The sequence below is a fragment of the Pecten maximus genome, chromosome 5 (assembly GCF_902652985.1).
Source record: "Pecten maximus chromosome 5, xPecMax1.1, whole genome shotgun sequence".
Taxonomy (NCBI): domain Eukaryota; kingdom Metazoa; phylum Mollusca; class Bivalvia; order Pectinida; family Pectinidae; genus Pecten; species Pecten maximus.
Genome location: NC_047019.1, coordinates 25,409,194 through 25,431,164, shown reverse-complemented (window position 1 = coordinate 25,431,164; position 21,971 = coordinate 25,409,194). Strand labels below are relative to the sequence as shown.

The 21,971-nt window shown below is 36.0% G+C and overlaps 1 protein-coding gene across 1 annotated transcript; it reads left to right on the top strand.

Moving 5' to 3' along the window:
* Positions 1 to 243: 243 nt before the first annotated feature.
* On the top strand, positions 244 to 21,722 carry LOC117327646. The gene is made up of 2 exons (XM_033884717.1): positions 244 to 334; positions 17,990 to 21,722. Exon 2 carries the CDS (start codon positions 17,996 to 17,998, stop codon positions 18,590 to 18,592), a length of 597 nt encoding a protein of 198 aa, XP_033740608.1. The 5' UTR covers positions 244 to 334; positions 17,990 to 17,995; the 3' UTR covers positions 18,593 to 21,722.
* The last annotated feature ends 249 nt before the right edge of the window (positions 21,723 to 21,971 follow it).

Sequence of the window (21,971 nt, the reverse complement as noted above, 5' to 3'; positions counted from 1 at the left end):
AATGTGGACCTTTATCAGAATAATGAACATGATATGTCCTCCTTGATGCAAATGTAAATGTAGTGTTTTGAAACAGTGCTGTGTATCGACTACGTACACTACATCACTAGTATTGTATGTAAATATATTTTCTCTGTGCAATATCATATGAAAAGAGAAATAAGATTAATTTGAATTTGGATTTTTTTGACGCCATGGCAAGGTTCACCTTGAAATAAGACCTGCTAGCCGTTCCTCCCTCGCGTACTCATTCAGTGGACATAACCTGTTGTCGTGGCAATTAGGGCTTAGCCGGAACATAAGATTGGAACAAAGCCTTTCTGCCCATCAGCAGGTTAGTAAGAATGTGGCTCGTTAGGCTTGTCCTCCTCCTGGACACCTTAATCAATACAGATACATGTATACATGTATGGAATAATCAACCAGGAAAACAACGTCACTCTGACATCAAAATAATACCTCAAAATATGTCGTTATTAAGTGGGATGTAGCGTATTTGCATGCATGTGCTGTGGGTTACTATCTAGATAATTAAATAATACTGTTTCATTACAACCATATTGGAAACAGTTTGTTCATGCCAGATAAAGAAATCGATCAGAAATTGAAGGAGCGCATTGTGATGGTATCATCGAAGTAAAACTTGTCACACGTAATTATATCAAAAATGGATATGAGCGTAGATCAGCTGTATAACGTTGTGTCAAATGTCTCCACAGGTCACTGCACATATCTGTGTGTGTTATTAACCAGGTTTGAAACAACAAGAGAACATTTGCATACAAACTGACCAGTAGTTCTAACTCAAAATCGACAAATGAGGACAAACTTACCAGTAGTTCTTACTCAAAATCGACAAACGAGGACAAACTAACCAGTAGTTCTAACTCAAAATCGATAAACAATGACAAACTTACCAGAAGTTCTAACTCAAAATCGATAAAAGAGGACAACCTAACTAGCAGCTTTAACTCAAATTTGACAAACGAGGACAAATTAACCAGAAGTTCTTACTTAAAATCGATAAACAAGGACAAACTAACCAGTAGTTCTTACTTAAAATCGACAAACGAGGACAACCTAACTAGCAGTTTTAACTCAAATTTGACAAACGAGGACAGATTAACCAGAAGTTCTTACTTAAAATCGACAAACGAGGACAAACATGAAGTCGATAGGTTTAAATGGAGATTCATGAAAATGACAGATATTGTTCAATTTAATTTCTTTATTGACAAATTTCGGTCCGCACGGGGCAACAAAGGTTACATATACACAAGACATGTTAATTGACATGATTATTGATAGGATATATGTATTCCAGAATAATGAGCGTCTTCTATCTGCTTCATTCAGTGGTTAGTGCTAACAGCAGTGGACATATAACACAGAAATCATGATACTGGCAGCCAACACTGTAACATTGAACTGTGACGTGTAAACACATAATGCGGAAGTAGAAACAATAATAGATTAGCATCGCTCTATTATACAGGAGCGGCTAATGTGAAAGAACTAACACTTTCCACATTATACAAATTATCAATCTGAAAAGAATCACGCATGATGAAAAAATATATGAACCAATTCCAGGTTAACCTTGTTTAATGTTATAAAACAGAGAAATGTATGATTCATCCAATGGCCATTGTTTGCGGATTCATATGTACAACAAACGGCGTTACTGGATCGTCAAGTCTTTTTCCGGCATAGCCGTATAATTTTCTTTTGACCTCGGATATGATGCGAATGGTGGCGTTACTGGTCAAGATGAAGTATGTGAATGGTCAATGTAGCGGTAAATGCAAAATGCAGATATGCAGTTAAAGACGAAACAAAATTAAGATTGAATGCAAGCTGAATAAGTGGATGTATCTATTCAAATGACACATTAATAATATTATATTCCTGATTCAAATGCAGTCTTATTATCACCAAAAATGATTCAAGCTAATATAATTTTGTTATCCGTGCTGAAACTGCGCATTTATTAATTAGTTCGTTAATTTATTTCACCAGCAGTTTTACATTATAACCACCAGCATTAAAACTATGCCGTTTATCTTTTTAAAAGATATTTCTTGTTTATTTGTGAGTTTTCCTCAATACTCTATACCATAGTCAAAATCTCTAACCTAGTTCAGCTAACCTTTATCAGGGTCATTCGATAGTCAGTGAGCGCTGCGATGAGACTTCGATTCCAGAAGGTAGTGTTATAAGAATGGTTATCACTAAGGGAACTGACACATTCAGTATCATAACACCGATGATATACAATGCACAATGTACGAGGATATATTTTGAATGGAAATGTAATTACAAAGAATCCCCTAAGTTATAGTGTAGAAAGGCAGAAAATGAAAGCCCATTTCTGAACCTGATGTATTGAAAGCTTGTGTAAGTGTCTATGACATTAACAGTGTTTTGTTGACAGGGAATAATCATACTTTCACAGTGGGAACACACACTAAGGTACTACCATCATGCTTTAATAAGCTAGCTGTAAATCTATCGTTCGTAGGAATGAGGATAGAGAGGGTACTGACATTCGGTCAATGACTTATGCCAAAGCCATTTTCACTAAGAGGTATATTATGTTTTATTTACCTGTCAGAAGAGCTGAGGTGAGAGGTGTTGTGATGTTTTGTATTATATCCTAATAGGTAAAAGCCTAATTGTGTGTCCACTATTGCGTTGGGAAGGACTAATTCGTAATTATCAGCCGCTTTACTTGTGTTTCCGTCTGCCTCTCCGCCCAAGTGGCAGTCGTGCCAACATAAAACACAGTTAAAGGCAGATTGCCAAACTCCGTTCAGACCCGTCACTCTCTGTTCACTCACTATAACACACTACAAAACCTCTGGAAAGCTACGGAGTTGCACGGTAGCTTTTCCGGTATTATCAAAATATGGCTAATCAAGTTTATGTTCTTATAATTTTAAATAGAATCTAGTTTTATTAATTCAATTTTGATTCTCGCGTGTTTTTGACGTCTTGCAAAACACCCCAGGAAGGCGAAATTATTCTGGCAAGAAATCATTCCGGGATGAAAGTTATGTATTTTATTTTTGATGCTTTCCATTACCTGACAGCCGTTTTATCTAAGGAAAGTTTTCAAATTCATTGCTCAAGGTAAAATAGAACCGTGTTTGTTTTGTGTGTTTTTAGGGTTATTTTCAACGGGGTAAAGAAATTGGCCGAGCCCCATCCATCCTTGAATATGTCACATGGTTTGGTTATAGTAGCAAAGTTACAGCGTTTTTACTGCTGGTTAAACGAGGTTGAACACAATTACATTACAAGTAATAGCTTCCCAAAAACCTAAGAGGGCTTCCGACAGCATTATTTATTAGTATACAGTTATAGTAAAGTTTGAGATAGATAGGTATGGTGAAGCTGGCTTAGTTATGCTGAGAATTCAAAAAAATGATGTTAATAGCATGAATCTTTTAGCTCTCATACGCATGTCTTATTTGATCGATTTCCGACCATAACCAAACAACAGTACCACCGTGCGTGCAATAGCGGAACAATGTCAAATAATCCTGTATGAACATTCGGATCTCTCTGATTTAATCAATCACATTATTTTTGCAAATAATTGATTAGCCTAATCACCATTTGAACAACTGGGCCAAGGTATCAAGTCACTGTACATGTGCATAGATAATGCTAGCGAGCCAATCAAAGTAGACAAACTAGTTACTGTGTATATCAATGTGCAATCCCAACTATATGGCTGGTACAGCGGTTAATACTTAATGGAATTGATTTATTTATAGTGATAAACTTGAACGATCTTCATTTAGGGACTGTTTACTAGAATGGGGCCAACTTAATGGTCATTTCTAAATGCCGTATCACTGCAGTGCCATAGGCACATTGACATACCATCTATCCTGTTGGAAATTACACCGGTATGGTATGTGGATGTTTCCCTGATGTTACAGAACATCAAGGAGGGAGTATCCAGTAGTTCGGTATGTCAGGGACCGAACGTGAAGCCATAGCTTAACCTTAATGTCTACAATGAGGCACTGTCACTTGAATCATTAGGAAGAAACAGTGTGTTAGGAAAGACGAGAAAACACCAGATTTCATTCAGAGGAGATAGCATTTAAATCCGTTATCTACAGGGACAAGATTCAGGCGTTAGTAGTTATTAGTTATACAGATGTAAGGTTTCATCCTGTTTTGTTGAACAGATAAATTTAGACTGCCCCCTGTCTTTGGAATATCAAAGTCATAAATAAAATTGGGTTGTATGATTCTGCTCTCTAGCATATGTATGATTATATGTTTAAAACTACGGGGTGATGGGTGTGAGATTGGGGGATATACTAATATTAGATTTAAGCTTAGTGAACTTAGGTGCCTAGTCTAGGATATATTGTAAATCATGTATTGGAATTTCTCTTTCGAACATTATGTGAATAAAGAACCAGGCCAACTCGGTTAAAGTTATCCTGTTGCGTTAGCTTTAGCCTCCACTGACTTTTGTGGGGTTTAACTCGGTGTGAGATGCCCTACTTATGTGTGTAATACCTGACATACAATTGAGATGCGTGGCTTAGTGATAGAAATCCGACTAAATGTGAGCATTCTGACTTAGTGATAGAAACCCGATTTAGTGTGATATTTCTGACTCAGTGTGAGAAAGCTGTTTTAGCCGGTAATGACCTTTTAATTTACTAGACCTATATTTTTTTATTTGGAAAGTTCATATTGTGATTTTAATCCTTAATTAGTGGATAGTTAAATTATATGTTTGACAGATAAAAGTATTGAATATCCAATAATAAACGGTGACAGTCACGATACGAACCTTCAGGGTTGTGATACATGTAGATATAATCCTAACATGTTATGTGTTGGTCAACTTCAGTTGTACACCGGTATGATACTATGATAATACTTATCCTGTAACTAGATAGATAGGTACATTATCTGTTATAGTACTCAGACAGTACATGCATACTTGTCGACGTAGTTATACCCTGGTGTGAGTAAACCACATGTAACGGCAGGGTTAACGAACGGTTTATGTCGTACCAATTACTGAAACAGCAGTAGACAATCGTCCAGCACGCATGCTCCCTTCTCGACACATGCCACAAGTAAATCAACAGTCGACAGAATGTGGAAGTTATGTATTTGTGTATAAATAATGTTACTCTTCCAGAAACTTACCAAGGTCTTGATATACAACTTTATCACATAACTACCCTGACACCCACTAAATAACACATGTTTTGAACAGAGCTGTGGTTGGATATATACAATGTAGGTTATCATTGTTTTCGCGATCTATTTATTGACTGCGTGATTTTTTTTCTTGCCAGATGTAAGAAATGATATAACGAGTTTTTTGCTAGCAAGAGAATGAACGATTCATTAATCTCGCAAGAAGCATATAAACTGGTTTTAGCCACCTCTGGCTATCTTCGCCGACTTTCGGCGGCGAGGACAATTTATTCGGAACTGATTCCGCTTTTATTTACGATACATCCCGGAGTTTTTTAGATAAAACATAGATGAATTATAGAAAATCGTTAAAATCATAGACAATGACCTGCTTTGTAACTGAGTATTCCAAATTATTTTCTACGCAAATTATTACACTTGCTGCCCGGTTTGTATGACAGGAGGACTCGTACATACTCCAGTTGTTGCGACATTGAAAAATCATCTCTTGGGTTGATAAAATGGCCCTCACCCGTCGAATACTGTTTTTTTTTGTCTCGAATTTTCAAATTGGCAATCAATTGAAGTTTCTACATTTGACACTTAATTGAAAGTAGAACACTTCTGATTGGTTCTGGCGTTATTTCCAAGAAATAGGCCTACATAAATGGTCGTGCTTGTTGAGCTGGTTGAAGTGAGTATGGGTCTAGTTTGTTTCTGCATCAGTGATTCCGACAATAATGAAGAGATCGCATGGATTATATCAGTCAACAATGATCTATATAACACGAACGTGCGAATCAACGAAACACCGGAACGGTTAAGACAGGCCCATCCATCGGTAACACCTTTATTTCGATCCCTCATGTACAACACTGAGTGATATTGGTAGTTTGATTTGAAATCGGACATACATCTTGTATATTAAGTATTCACAAGATCGTGTATGAATGATTCTTCCGTCAGATGGTCAAGATCTGTACGGATCTCATTGAATGCTTTCTATATTGATACATATAATACATCCTACCATACACGTATCCGAACTGTATCCCAGCCTAGATCAGTTTATGTCGAATACATTTACAACACAAGTTCAAACTCAATTGCTATCAAAGGTTGGATATGAAAAGTGAAAGCAGAACTGTTCTCATTATAAAGAAAAGTGGCTACTTTTTGGCAATGAGGGAAATAAAACCGGAAGATGAATGAAAACGGGAAAATGTATGACAGTTCTCGTGTTTGATATTCGCCTCCCTGTCTCACTTCCAAGGAGGTCGATGATAATTCTCTGACACTGCTAACCCTGTAAATCTTTCTAACTTTGACGCTACTTCAATACATGGTAATGTTGACGTGGCGTGACTGAATTGTTGAATTGTCAGTGTGACGTCATTTTAATATCGCCGTGATGTATTTTCTATTAGTGTAGGAAGTGCAAAGAACACGTAAAATGATGATGTCACGCTATTGTGAGTAGTATGTACGAAAAATATCCTTCGACTTCAAACACTTGATGAACTGCATGAAATCAACCATGAGAATATTTCGGAGAAAAGTGAAATACGTATATGACGTTACTTTATACACAAGGGACATCGAGGTGCTGAGGCTGGAGTCTGTCATGGATAAATACTTATCGATAAATCACTACAAAAATGTATTACACAAGACGATATTAACACAGACGCACAAGAGTACACAACGCTAAAATCGTGAATATACTGTTTCGGTAAGCGATTTATCATATGTTCCTTTTACATGATAACCGCCTTATACCTCAAGTTCATATTAGTGAAATGTTCTCTGTAAATATTACATTATAAATCATTTTACGTATATTTCGCATCCTATCTGAGGAAATTGATAACTGTATGTGTCTAGACTATCAGAACGGCGTAATGTAAAGAAGTATATCACATAAGCAGTAGATGATAGAAATGCTCGTCGTTGATCACTACAGCCGGGATTTCAATAGGACGATACTGGATATATTAACTGGATTGTGTGGATTCGTTGCTTTAAAGAATTATACCCAAACATGAAAAAACTGACATTTGCCTTGAACTTGAAGGATTTCTGCGGATATAGTAATGCTGCAGTTTGGAAACACTTTTTGTTTCGTTTTTGCTGAAAACGAAACGAAAAGCAGAATCAGCAAGGTCATATTTCAAATCTGTGCGTTATCAAAGTATAGATGTACTTTTCTGAATCAACACTAGGAGCGGTTTACATGCAGCTGACAGGGAGACACGGGAGGCCGGCCGACGCCACAAGCTAACAATTCATTAGTAATGCATTAATTGTCTGACTTCAGCAAACGAGACATTTATAAACGTGTGTTTTTGATGCACGGCGTACTGACAGGAGCATGTGTCTATTCCCAAAATATACACCTGACTCACCTCAGGCGGTCTGTCATTACTCTCTACCACGTTTGTGTGTTTATATATATATATATAACGTGCCTTATTCCTGAAACAGTTAATTAACTCCAAGATAGTTACATAGCCCTAGTCCAGTTATGACGAAAAATAGGTCGATGTTATCTAGGTGAACTATTTCAATTATCACGAAAAGATCATCGTTATTAGGACAGTTTGGCGATGTAATTGTCTTAATTTCAATTCATAATTAAATATTTGTCTGCTGTAACTGAAGATAAACACGAACCTACGTCGGGATTGTGCATTGAGTATATTTATAAGGACGGACGTTGATTGGCTATTATAAGCCATGCACGTTGATTGGTTACTAGAATTCCAGAGAAATAAACGTGATTGCATGGATATTAGTTGGTTGGAACGCAAATGTTGTCTTGAATAGTAATAGGGCGGACATTAGGTTATTGAGAATTTATAGAACGGACGTGGATTTTATTGGAATTGTAAAGATGTTTACGTTGGTTGGTTATAATTAAAAGACCTTTACAACGACTATACAAAGTAGTTTCGGATTAACGGGCATTGATTGGATGAAATCAGGACGTGAGAAAGTATTTCTGGTGTGAACAATGATTGGCTTGAAATGTAATGACGTGGGTGTTTATCCGTAAAACTAGTAACAGGTTACGTTGTCGGTCTTGTGTTGTGATGCGCAGGTGTCAATCGCAGTTGGAATTTTATAACTGTATGGACAACTGCAACACAAGGATATTGATACATTTGTACATGTCAAAGATTACCGTTTATATTGGAACTACAAAATAAGTATCGTGGCATACGACACATTGTAACGACTAACGACAGAACTTATCATATATGCAAGGCCAATTTAATTTCTTTTAATCTTAGAATTATTTAAATATCAAAGGTCATCATGGTTACCCCTAACTACAGAATTAGGGAATATGCCAAAGGTCAATAGGATAGTCCTTATGACAGAATTAGTCATATTACAAAGGTCATCACGAAAGCCCTAATGACACAATTAGTCGACATGGTTTTCCATAACGGTATAATCAGTGTTATATAAAGGTTAATATGGAACTTCTTTAACACAGAGTGAGTCATATACAAAATATATGCTAAAGGTCAACTTGGAAATGCACTTAAAATGTACCACTGAACCACCAGCGTTAAGGCAGCTCTCTTCAAACTTATGGATAAATACGTCTGGAATCTGTTAAGTGTAATGGCATTTAGAAGCAAGCGCCAAGTGCAGTAGGATTTTTGTTCGCTCAAGCCAGTTTATTTAAAAGAAGTCCAAGGTCGAGTTAGGGGGTTGTTGTTATAGCCAAAATATTGCCTGTGCGCTGTCATCACCCTGCTTTGAATATACAGTCATGTGGTGTGCTCTTGGCGTAATGTTCTTTTCCATAATGTTCTCCGATATTGACTGCTACTGGGATTACTTAGTTGTATATTTAATTGTTTACTGACACCTACTACGTTTTCATTCACATAACCTCCGGTACACGTTTAATCTGCTTGTTCTCGGCTAGTGACAAATCTGGTGTGATGTCTTTATTAAAAAGGAAAACTACATGGACAGATTGTGATTGAAAATATGAAAATATCATAGGAACAATAAATTTATGTAAAGACATACTTTTTCATCACATTTTGATGTGTCGATATTATAATTGTAATGTTTTTAAAATGAATTTAACAATGATCATCATATTGGTATTTTATAAAACACACACCAGTAGTAAAAACATGTATAAAATCCAAACAACAGGTACTCAAACAAAATATCATAATTGATCCATATTATGTTTAGTACGTTACAACATTACAATTGAATATTACAATAATTTGTTAATTACTAGGCCTATACGTTCTGTCTTTAGTAAGAAGTAGACAATTTCTTATCTAAGGGAAATTGATTTACTGTCTGGTCGTATGCGTTGATTTTGTATCGAAACTTTTAAAATTTGTATTCATTATCGCAATATGAGCGAGTTTGGTTCATTCCCAAATCTGGCAACCTTATTCAACAACAGTATTCTAAATCGAGAATAAAGCATCCCCACGATACCTCCATCAATATATTCCCTCTCCGTCGTCACCTTATATTTTTTATCAATATTAATAATTTGTAACCATTTACTTAGCATTTCCTTCCACTCAGAGTGTTCATTGTAAGACAATGAATGTTTCAGTTTAGTATGCAGTAAGATCGTAATGGCAAATGTTCTTATAAAAGGAATGTTTTTGGGGAACGGAGCAAATCAATAACGCGTTTGTAATGATTTCTGTTTTAAAAATACAAAAGAAAACTGCCTCTATACTTTTCATAACGGCGTTCTGAAGCCAGTATTAGGCCTTTTATAAAACTGGAGAGAAAACGTGTTGGTACAATTTCCATGGACCTTAACGTAGCCAGTTCTTCTTACAACCGTGAAATGTGATGTTGTTTACAGACAAGGAGACCACTAATGAATGCTTGGTCTGACTACACAGACATTTTCGTATCATGCAAATCCCTAAGTGTGGGTTAAAGGAAATATTCGATAGTGAAGCGAAAGGAGCACAAAGCTATTCAAACATACACACAAGTCGGACTTTTCTTAAAGCTTTTACGGTTTTTATTCATCTTTAACTGATTAAAGCATTCTTGATTCGCCACACTTCATTCAATAGTATGAGCCATCCGATACATAGGAACCTTCATTAAACTGTAATACCTTTTTAATGGGGTTTGAGCTGTACCAAAAGTCTGTGTTATGTAAAACAGGGATGATGTTAAATTCTACAAATGCTGATTAGAATCCTGATTTGATGAGTATCTGCTACATTAGCTTACATTGTGGCTGATAACTATAGTGATTAACGCCGGTGGTAATTACAGCCCACTCTGAAGTTGTTATTAATGCATCGTAATTAATTGTATTGACGTATGATATTTGAGACATGACATGTTCAGACTATTTAAAATCAGCAGGGCAGATAAAAGCTTTTCTTTTCCCGATATTTATTGTAATGTATTGCTGGTCTATCGCGAATTGATCATGAATGAATTCATATAACTGTTACCGTAACAAAAACAGTCAACACAGGCTTCATTGACAGCGTCATGTACGGGCTTCATTGGCACCGTCATGTAGTTGACTAGCGGTGACGGTAGTTATCAGTATACTGAGTGTATAACAGACTAGTGATCTATCTAATTGTAAACACCTATTGATATGTATACCACTACATCGAAATTACTCAGAAGGGAAATAAGCTTACAGACTGTTGTCTTTTGTACTGGGGTTGAATGAGAAATTGATTGATATGTCTATGCCATACTGTCTCCACGATCACTGGTACGTTCCATAGAGAAAGAATGATAATTATACACTATGGTTATCCTCAGCCCAGCTGTCAGTATATTAGGCAACCTGATATATCACAGTAGTTTGATTAATAGCATATTCATTACAATTGGGACTTTTTACAAAATTACTGTAAAGTTATACACTGGGCGAATTGTGTCGCAAGTCGTTTAGTTGTATAGAAGATGACACATAATACAAGATTATTGTACGTCATTTAGTTTGTTGATACCTTCAGCTAGCCAATTTTAAGTTTGCGAAATTTTGTGTCCAGGCAAGATGCCTAAGAAGTCTGGGCCTCGTAAAATAGATCAACGTACATGTACAAGGTATAGGAACCAGCTTAGGTGATCTGAAATCGAAGAGATTTTTCTCTGTTAAAGGTGATTTGACCTAGTTTATCTATTGTCCAAATTTCACCGAAAGAAAATATTTTCATGTTTTGATGTACGCCAGACCTCCCTGGTATGTAGACATATTATGACAATACAATACACAATAAGGACACTTTAATAAGAATCATCACGACAAGGGTATTTAGGGGCCTATTGTAACACAACTTAGTCCAATCATAACTTTTTGCTTTTCTCTTCATACCCACAATGCTCATTCTATAGACAAAAAATGTTAACTTATTCCTCTCGAACCGATTCGGTAAATCCGTGTAAGACGGATATCTCTCACAATTTCAGCTGATCGAGCAAAGCACGCGCGGACATTCCAAGTTGCTTAGCAACGTAACTGTAAATGTTGTATATTTCACGTAGCTTAACGGTGTTTGAAAAATTGACTACTTTCACTGCGCTTAGTTATGATCATAGGGATAGACGAATGTTTTTTCATTACATATGGATTCATCCGGTTATGAACACATTATTATTTGAAACTATTGCAAGAAACGCTTCCTGGTTATCATTACGACTGTATATAAGACTAATCTGGGTTTTTCTTTTCTTTTCTTCTTTCCCCCTTTTCCAATTCAAATCCGAGAGGAACATACCACTGAATTATGAATGTCATAGGGTCTCTAGCATAAACAGACTGTCATTCAATGTCTAAATTACCCTTCAATTCCAATAATCACGTTTTATGCGCACAAATATTCAAGGCCATTTAACCATTCAGAATAATGTAGAATAAACTATGCCGAGTCAGCTACTGCACGTGTACATGTACATCTTACGACCTGTAAAATGTGGCCTTTTTACCTTCCTGTATAGTGACGTTAGATTCTTGAAGATCATTAATCTCAAGAGATGTACTGCAGACGATTTGGTCTTTGTCCAATAATTTGGGCGATAAGGTGAAACACATTTGTAAATAATTCAACTTGTTACCGTAATATGAAAGAGAGAGGTGAAGGATTGCGGTAGTCGCTCCTGGTTATAATCTTTTACGACCAGGTACGCGCGGAGGTGTTAGATCGACCTCATGTATCGGATGTGATACGTCTGTATACATAACGCTGTAGTGTATATTTCTTTAGCAACCTGGTGTAATTGATGGAGATATTCGAAGGAAGATGCGTAACTAGGGTTCAAATACTATGTAATATCTAATCTTTAGGTTAACTTTCGATACTGGTCTGTACCTATTTGTTTAACCAGTTTACCATTTAGGATAACCGGGTTACACTTGTAAAACAGTTAGTGGCCTGCATCCATTTGGCTTACCGGTTCACAAAAGATTGTGGTATACACCAGTAAGTGCACTCAGTTTACAAGAGCTAGTGCCCAACGATTACTGTTACAACCATGTTACAATAGTGGACATACATGGTTACCATTGAGTGTGAGACTATATTAGGGTGTTACAAATCTGACATACTGAAAAGGGTTTTTTCTGTTATGAACGAGTTTCATCAACCATGGAACGTAAGTTCATACGAGCTACATATATTTGTCCGTCTATCTCATTGCTCTATCAGGTGTGTTAATTAAGGGTGTCATTCTGTAATCTCTCAATTGCAAGTTTTTTCCGTAAATCGTACTTTATTTAATGTCTTATAATAATGAAGGTCTAATGAATAATTTGCGATATCTAAGGTTGTATAACTCTCCACAATGCCACTTGATGTATATATATCATATGTATACTGTACAGATCTAGAATCTGTGTCCAACCTTATGGGTCAAATTGTGTGGTGTATATACATTGTATATATATAATTGTCTATATCTGTCTGTATGTCCTGATCCAACAAGTCGTCCTGTGTGGTAGAAATATGTGTCTGTCTGTGTGTCCCGACCTTACTGATCGTTCTGTGTGGTACATAGGTCTATACGGATTATGAACTCGTGCCAAAAAGGTGAGCGTTTGTTTATCAGATAATTAGCCGTCTTTTAAAGCAGTTGTGGTCTGGATTGTGTTGTTTGAACCGAGTCTACTGTACACTATGTATTAAATAAGTATACATTGAACAATTATCTTTACTTTATCCGTCGTTGAAATGAAAGTTTACCTATAAATTGCAAATCAGCTACCCAGTGGTTGAAATTTTCCTTGGTTCTGACAATTCGTAACATCAATGTAGCACCAGGGTTTCCAAAGGTTGGGTGTAACCATGAATCATCGTAACATACAGCAACCAACGCCATTACTGTCAGTCTGCGGTACAGAACAGGATATTGCAAGAAGAATGGCTACATTGTTATTTGACCTAAAGCGAGATAATCTGTGTTGCTCTTTGATAGTCTGGTAGCACACGTCAGTACGTCCCATCTGATTATATCAACTGATTTTAAAAATTGTTATACCGTATGCAGGTTTTGTTTACGTTAACATCGGAGATAACAACAACACGTGGTGGTTACCTTTTCTATAACTGTTGCCATGGTAACAATCATGTAGCGTGAAGGTTAAACTTGTGATACATGTAACCAGTACTAGCGCTGGCTTATCATGCCAAGGTTCGCGAAGGAAAGTCAGTAAACATTGGATAGACGTTATAATGTACCCCGACGGTATCATATGATGTTATGCAACTCAAGGATATCATATTGTGTAGTAGTATTATTATGTAATTTTGTGTTTGGATGAGGGCATAACCTATGTGTATATATAGCCGTAGATCGCAAGTTTAAGGCCCAGTCAGGCAAAGTTATATAATTGTCTTCCTTCATCATTCTTGTTAATATGTTATTTATATATATACAGATACAGATGTAGATATTTTATGCATAAACTATATGACACGAAAAAACAGACATTTCGAATTGTACAAATGGATTGAAAACCAGAAAAGGCTTATTAAAACCAAAATGACTCTCAAATATTCTTACTTGCATACTTAGGGGATATAAAGTAGTGTTATACAGTATCACATCATGTATCTGCCTGAGACTTGTTTAATACGTTAAGAATCTCCTCCACAGGCTGGGATATACATAGACAGGGTATATAGGGAGACAGCGAACGAGGGAACAAAGCACAGAAAGAAATAATGAAAAAGAAAAGAAAAAGTTACAAAAGTTAAGATGGTACAGTAGTTTACTTTTAGTTGCTTGATGTTCTTCCATCGATTCTGCCCAGTTTACGTACTCAGCGTCATATCTTCTGATTTCTGTCTGAATGAACGGGTTGTTAGTTTTGTACGCTTCCATGGGCGCTCCGGTCGGTACAAAGACATCAATGCGCGGTACAGTTCTAACGTCATATATGAAAATCATATTGTATTTAATAAGTTGTTTTTTCTGTGATTCCACAGAATTCAGATGTTTATTTTATGTTGACATAGTCCATTCAATTTATATTTCGCATACGAGGGTACGTAAGTTGGAACGTCTCAGCATAATAAGTTATTTTTCTTCATTTCGCATTAGTTCCCAGTTTGTCTCATGTTTAGCTATTTTATTATATTTCAAGTGTCAGATATGAAAATGTTTGGATAAGTGTTTAATTTTATGTTTTGACACCTTGTTATAACCATATATATTGCTTTATTAAATTTTACGTAGCGTAAAATATAATAAATAATTAAGCATATTATTTTTTGTTTTTGTTTTAGATTTTACTTTTAGTATTCATAAAACAGAGTAACTATTCCCTTTTTATTTCAAAATAAAATTGCCGCCCCAAATATATGCAGATTGTTCCGTTTTGGTACCCTTAACATCCGACACATATAATAGAAAGTGGATTGGCTTAGATCCGGGTTACACAATACTACTAGCTACACCACTACAGTTCTGGGATTGTCTTTTGAGATAGTTATATTAAATTGTGTCATATAAGCATTGTCTGCTCGTTATAATGTGCTATGTGAGAACAGCTTTTATTCATCTCTAAATAAATGGATGTATACTTGCTTGACCTTGGCGTATCCTCGGTACAAAACAGGATAATGGGCAATTTCATTTCATTTATTACCAAAACATTTCCCCTTCCTACTGAAACGGTTACCTCTGATCTACTGCTCCTGTGGGCTGACAGAAGAGTTGGCCCCCGTGCATGTGCAGGTACAGAGACGAGCACACGTGTTAAGAATTATCGGCTTAAAACCAGTACACAAATACGCTGGAACTATTCCAAATGTTTCCGTGTGTTAGCTGAGACGAGCAACCTTCGTAAAAACCCACAGTCGTGACGTTTATACACATATTTAATGTATTATAACAAATTACATTATCATAACAACCCCGTAGGATATGATCCTCAGTTCGAGGTGTAACTGACGCTACAACAAAGGGAACCATTGTTCTATAGTGACATTGTATTTTGCTCCGGTAAACACAGTACATTATATTTTCTCAATGAAAATCACAGGCTTAGGATTTATATCTCTTCTAGGAATATTTCTGTGCTGTAACTGCCTTATCTCTAAATCATTACTGTTAAATCTGAGTTATCACTGTGTTACCATCGAGTTATTATTGTGTTGCCACTGTATCATCAAATATTTACATTTACCCTCGTAAACTGGACAAAGGCAAATTGAACATGAAGCGATAGCGCGCTTCATTAAATTTGCCTTTCATCAGCATTCATCAGCCCATAACTTCCAACTGAAAGCAGTTCAATGCTTAATTAATCACTGTTATCACGATGCTATATTTAACAAATTATGATTGTTATTACTTGAGTTACTATGTTATCATTGAATCTTCACTATGTTATCACTGTTTTATCACCGAGATATCACTATGATAGCTACTGTGTTTTCATCATGTTATCACTGTGTTATCACTGTGTTATCACTGTTATAACTGTGTTATCACTGTGTTATCACTGTGTTATCACTGTTATAACTGTGTTATCATTGAGTCATCACTGTATAGTCCCTGTGCTATCACCGTGTTATCGCTATTATCAATGAGTCATCACTATGATGTCACTGTTTGAAACTGTGTTATAACTGTGTTATCACTGTTATCACTGATTCATCACTGTATTGTCACTGTGTTATCACCGTGTTATCGCTATTATCAATGAGTCATCACTATGATGTCACTGTTTAAAACTGTGTTATCACTGTGTTATAACTGTGTTAGCACTGTGTTAACATTGTGTAATCACTGTGTTATCAATGTGTTATTACTGTGTTATCACTGTGTTATAACTGTGTTATCACTTTGTTATCATTGTGTAATCACTGAGCTATCACTGTGTTATCACTGTTATCACTGAGTCATCACTGTGTTATTACTGTGTTATCATTGTGTAATCTCTTATATTTCCCTGAGTTTTCACTGTTTTACCACTGTGTTATCACTGTGTTATCATTGTGTAATCACTGACATTTTCCTGAGTTATCACTGAGTTTTTACTAAGTTATCATTAAATAATGCTGTTTTAATGGGAATATATATTTTATTTCAATATGTTCAACAATGGGATTAAACTAGATCCTAATCAAATACCCTGCAAGTAAAAATTTCAACGGAAAATACATCCTTTTCCTTCAAAAGTTTGGTAATAATCGCGAAAACCTGTACAATGGCGTCTTAAGTCTAAAGCCTATAGAGATCCAGGTGATGCTCTGAGATTTGGGCATTTCGACACAAACGGAAAGGTGGCTACATGAACTTTGTATAGCATGTTTATACCTGTGATAGCATTTAATATTTGATGCTGAATTACCTTACGTTACCAATATACAGACGAAAGCATCACACTTGTGTGGTACAGTACAACATGAACCCACGTTCCACAACTATTGCCTCAACTGACAGGTTTATGTATATTAGGAGGAATGGTTCATAACATGAAAAACGCAGGCCAAACGTAAACTGTTTTGGTTAGGGTTTCAAATCGACATTTTAAAACTAAAACTTGAAACACTGGGACTCGCATTTCAGCGTTATCATGATTGTTGGTAGTGTTGTTTATATTCATAATATAGTATATACGTCAATCCAGAGAAGATATACTTAGTTGATGGTTATTTGTTTATCTGTATATAATGACTGTTGCATCTTGGGTTGGTTTTGTGATGAATGAAACAGTATATGATCTTATCGTTAGCAGCATTGCTGGAACTACCGTTAGTTATTACATCTTACCAATGATAAATGGATTTAGGGAGATCTGTGTAATCTTGATGTATACCTGTATGAAGGGTTATGAAGTACAGATAAAGTGACATGCTTTTTTTTCAAATATATCATTGTTACTTAATAATTGATAAATGTGTTCAATATTGCATTAGCAGCATTGCTTAAGCATCATTGCTTAAGCAGCATTGCTGGAACTACTATCAGTTATTACATTTAACTAATGATAACATGGATTTAAGTTAATCTAAGTGAAATTGAATAACATGAAGCATTATGAATTACATCACCGGAAAGATAAAATGACATGCTTTTCATTTCAAGATAGCTTGGTTACTTCATAATCAAAAGCCATGATCAATATTTCAGCAAATGTGTGTTTATAGATTAAGTTAGAATGTAGCTTGTTGTAAATAAAGATACATTTTCTGTTGTCAGTCACAATAAGATGTCCCTTGAGTTGCTTGTTTACAGGAGAAAGACATTTTCATTGTCTAACTATATAAAAATAAGTACGCGGAAAATATAACGTATATTTTCTCTGTTACAGGGCGCCATGTCATCTTCAAGAGTACATGACCCACTGTTTCATTTCGAAACACATTTCCCGGAACGTCTTTCAAGGCTGCACTTGAATCCTGAATTCGGTCCTGTATCTCCACACAGAAAAAACAAACGTTCGCGAGCCGCAAGGCAAGGCGTTCGATACAAAACTCAACCAGTTACGTTTGACGAAATAACTGAAGTTGACGAAGAAATAACACCCAACACAGAACCTGAAAATACAATCGACCAACTGCAGGCTTTCTCACGGTCGATGGATGGGCTCCTTCCAAAACTCCCAGGGAAAAAGAATATCAACAACAATAATGATGTCACCACTTCCGGTAAAGCATATGGCGCCCAATCAACAGTTGCAACACAAACCGCGTCAAATGAAAACCGTTTACAAGGGAATGACAATACAATTTCAAACGATAAAGAAGATAAAGAAAACTGCCCCGAATCAAAGTTGGACCCATCAGGTCTTACAGCACTGCCACCTACAGGATTACCAGCGGCCAAACACGATGGCCGCCGGCAAAAAATGACGGCGAAAGCAAAACGCCGCCAAATGATGGAAGCTGGTAAGGATGGAACAAAAGAATCGTGAACAACAATAGTTATCCATGTTTCGAATAAATAAGAGAGTATTTTCGTGTTGATGTTACGCAAACATATGGCCTTGTTGATATCTATGTCAATTTGGAGGATATACAATGTCGTGTTGTTTCATATGCACATACTAGATATATATGCCAGCCTGGCTGTGTATTCGAGTGACCGTTTCGCCAGTGCTATCTGTTTGTAGGAACTTTAGTTGTTTTTTAACGGAAGTGATGCCAAAGTAGAGATTACACAACAGCCCGCACCCTATCTAGTCACTGACGCCATTAAATCAGCCATCTCATACAAACTTGATTTATGATCTACAGAATGTTGTGTTACAGGATGATAGATATGCGACAGTCTAGGATATGACGCGTATGTAATCCAATGTCCCTGGAGTGGACAGTATATTTGCTAACAAGCTTTCCGGCAATAGTTCTATTTTTTCTTCGAAAAGACCAAATTTATCATATACAACAGAACTCACGCCTTTCTCGTTTGATAATCTATCTTCCTTCTCACTCGATAATCCAGTAATAGTTTCTTCTGTTTCAAAACAATCATCTCCCTTCTTCTGATTATTCTGTCGGCGGCCTTCTTCCTCAATAAATTATTACCATCGCAACCATCGTTCTCCGTAGATAATACTGTTATATATATTTCCTAGTAGAAGTGGACACCTGCTGTAAAGTAGCTACATGTAATCTTATAAACCACTGTTCTAAGTAAGATATTTAATCAATTTAATTTCAAGTAAATAAATCAGTCGTCCTTCTCAGTAGATATTACTTTCATTTCCAGTAGATAATCAAGTCACCACCATCGCCTCCAGTTGGTGATTGATTCAGTCTCATTCTCAATAAATGGCCAGGTCACCATCGGTCTCGGTCTAGTCGATTGAATTCCTAGTAGACCTTTTAAACACGCTCTTCTCGTTAGTCACTCGGGTCACTTTTTATTCCCCTAAGATGGCCAAGTTACTATCGTTTTCAAAAGATTCTTAAGTCAATATGATTCCTAGTTAAAGATCCAATCACCCCTCGTTTTGAGTAAATATCACTATCTAGCTTATTAACACAATTTGCTCCATCAAACAATCCAACACAATCTGTTTACAAAAACGTCTAATGGAATGTGAAAAAAATATCTTGCCTGAAACGAAGGCTGTGGGCTGTGTGTGGAATATATTCATCCCCTCAAACTTGCGTGATAACAAACGGATTAATTGTTTTTACATTAGCGCTATTTTGTTATAGCAAAACCTCTTATAGTTGCCATAGAAATTGTGATTATCTATCTGCACTCTTTGCATACGCAATCTGGTAATCATAAATTCTTCAAAAACCGATTAATGTCTCAATATATCTTGCTACAATTTTTTGATTGTTTGCCACAAACCTTTTCTGGGGGAAACAAAGTTGATCATGAATATTACTTGAAAGAAATTTACTTCCGGTGATTCTCTAGAGTTTCAAAATCTTATAGGGAGGATGTTCTCAATTTATATTGGCGGCTTGAATCATGTATGTTACTAAATGTAGCCTATACAATATAATTGTGAAGGTTGACTTTAAATAATTATTACATAACTTATACAGTTGTATTATATCTAAAAGTTTTAAGTGAAACTTCATTTGTGGGATTTGTAATCATTTCCTGCATTACTTTCATAACATATTGCCAAATTGTAATGGAATATCCACAAAAATAGATAACACAAGATTATATCTACAGTTTGAAGGTAATGTTAGAGATTGGAGAATAGGGCACCCATTTTCTCTTATGTTGCCTTAGCACTAATTAATCCCTGATGTAGTCTATTCACGACTGTTTGTCTTATCGACAATAACGAGAATATGATTCCTTTTAACAAAGGTCTTAGCGATCCAATGTTCGTTTGATGCTTATTGCTTCAAAGATAATTATACAGTGCAGCGATTTCAACAGTGCTGAAAGAAACAAGATAATGCTAACGTGTAAATCTGATTAAAATAAAATGAGGACAATGTATGACCTCGGTGTTCCGGAGAGTTAAGCCGATTATGCTTCATCGACGACACACGCCGAAAACCAGAAAATAAGAGAGAGTTTATCAAAGTCACTAAGCATAATGATCAACATTGAATACATCGAACTTCCAAACCTACAGGGAAAGTAAATTGTTAATTGAGATCGCAATGTCGATTATAAAATACGGAAATATAAAAATGTACTTTATCTGTCCTGGACCTTGTGTTAGATAGTTGTCTGTAGTCGACATCTGCCACCGAAATCAGTGGAACAAGTTCTGGAACTCCCCGCCATTTATAACGTGTAGACAACGCAATTTTGGAAAGCAAAGAAGTGGTCGTTATCCACAAAGATACATCCGTAGTATAAAGTTGAAAACTTATAATACCGCTAAGTAGTGAACTATCCCTTAATACGTGAAAGCTGCTGGTATCGTAGAGTATATAGTAATATTTTACGCAAAAAAACGTGTCGGCCCAAAATATACCATTTTCAAACACGTCTTGCAGGCCCACTTAATGATGGAACGTTCTACAACATCCCATCGTTGAAGTGACCACTCTGTTAACTCGCGCAACCTACATAAGTAGTACCGCCCTCCATTTTCCCACCAAACAAACCCGAATTTCATTTTGCTCTTAAATATACAATGTATCTCCTTTATTTTATCACACTCTATATGTTTGTCAGTTTATGTGCGTATACGTGTGAATCATACAGGGTTATTTTGCTGAATAACGTTTTTGTTTCCGTGTATGAGCTTTACGAGAATCATACATCACTATAACTGAAGAGTCAAGATAACCATGCTTTGCTGAGGTGACGGGTTTACTTACAGATGGCTTCACTTCCCTGTACATTCTTGTAAATATAACTTCTTTTATTATACGTTTGGTAATAAGAAATTGTTTTCTATCAGTTCTCATTTTAGCTTTAGGTTATAGCGTAACAAATGTCATTTTAAGTTGAACTTTTACGTTGATATATCGATAGAGTATTTATTGAATACAATATATTGTATACAATATAGTATTTATTGTTTAGAGTATTTTCGTTTCGTCTCTGGCTTGAAAATTGTCTATGAATACTTAACTTAAATAAATGAATAATTGGGAAATTTCAAATTTATTTTTTGTTTTTAATTTCATGATCTGCACGCTAGAAAGTACACACGTTAACACATGTCCATCTGGGGCAGTTGCCAGGTACTGACTGTAGGCCGGTGGTTTTTCTCCGGGTACTCCGGCTTTCCTCCACCTCCAAAACCTGGCACGTCCTTAAATGACCATGGCTGTTAATAGGAAGTTAAACAAAAACAAACCAAACAAACCAAACCATCGCATAACTCCATTGACTATATGACATTACTCAAT

Excerpts from the sequence above, each read along its gene's own strand:
- LOC117327646 (XM_033884717.1), top strand. The coding sequence starts at position 17,996 with ATGTCATCTTCAAGAGTACATGACCCACTGTTTCATTTCGAAACACAT.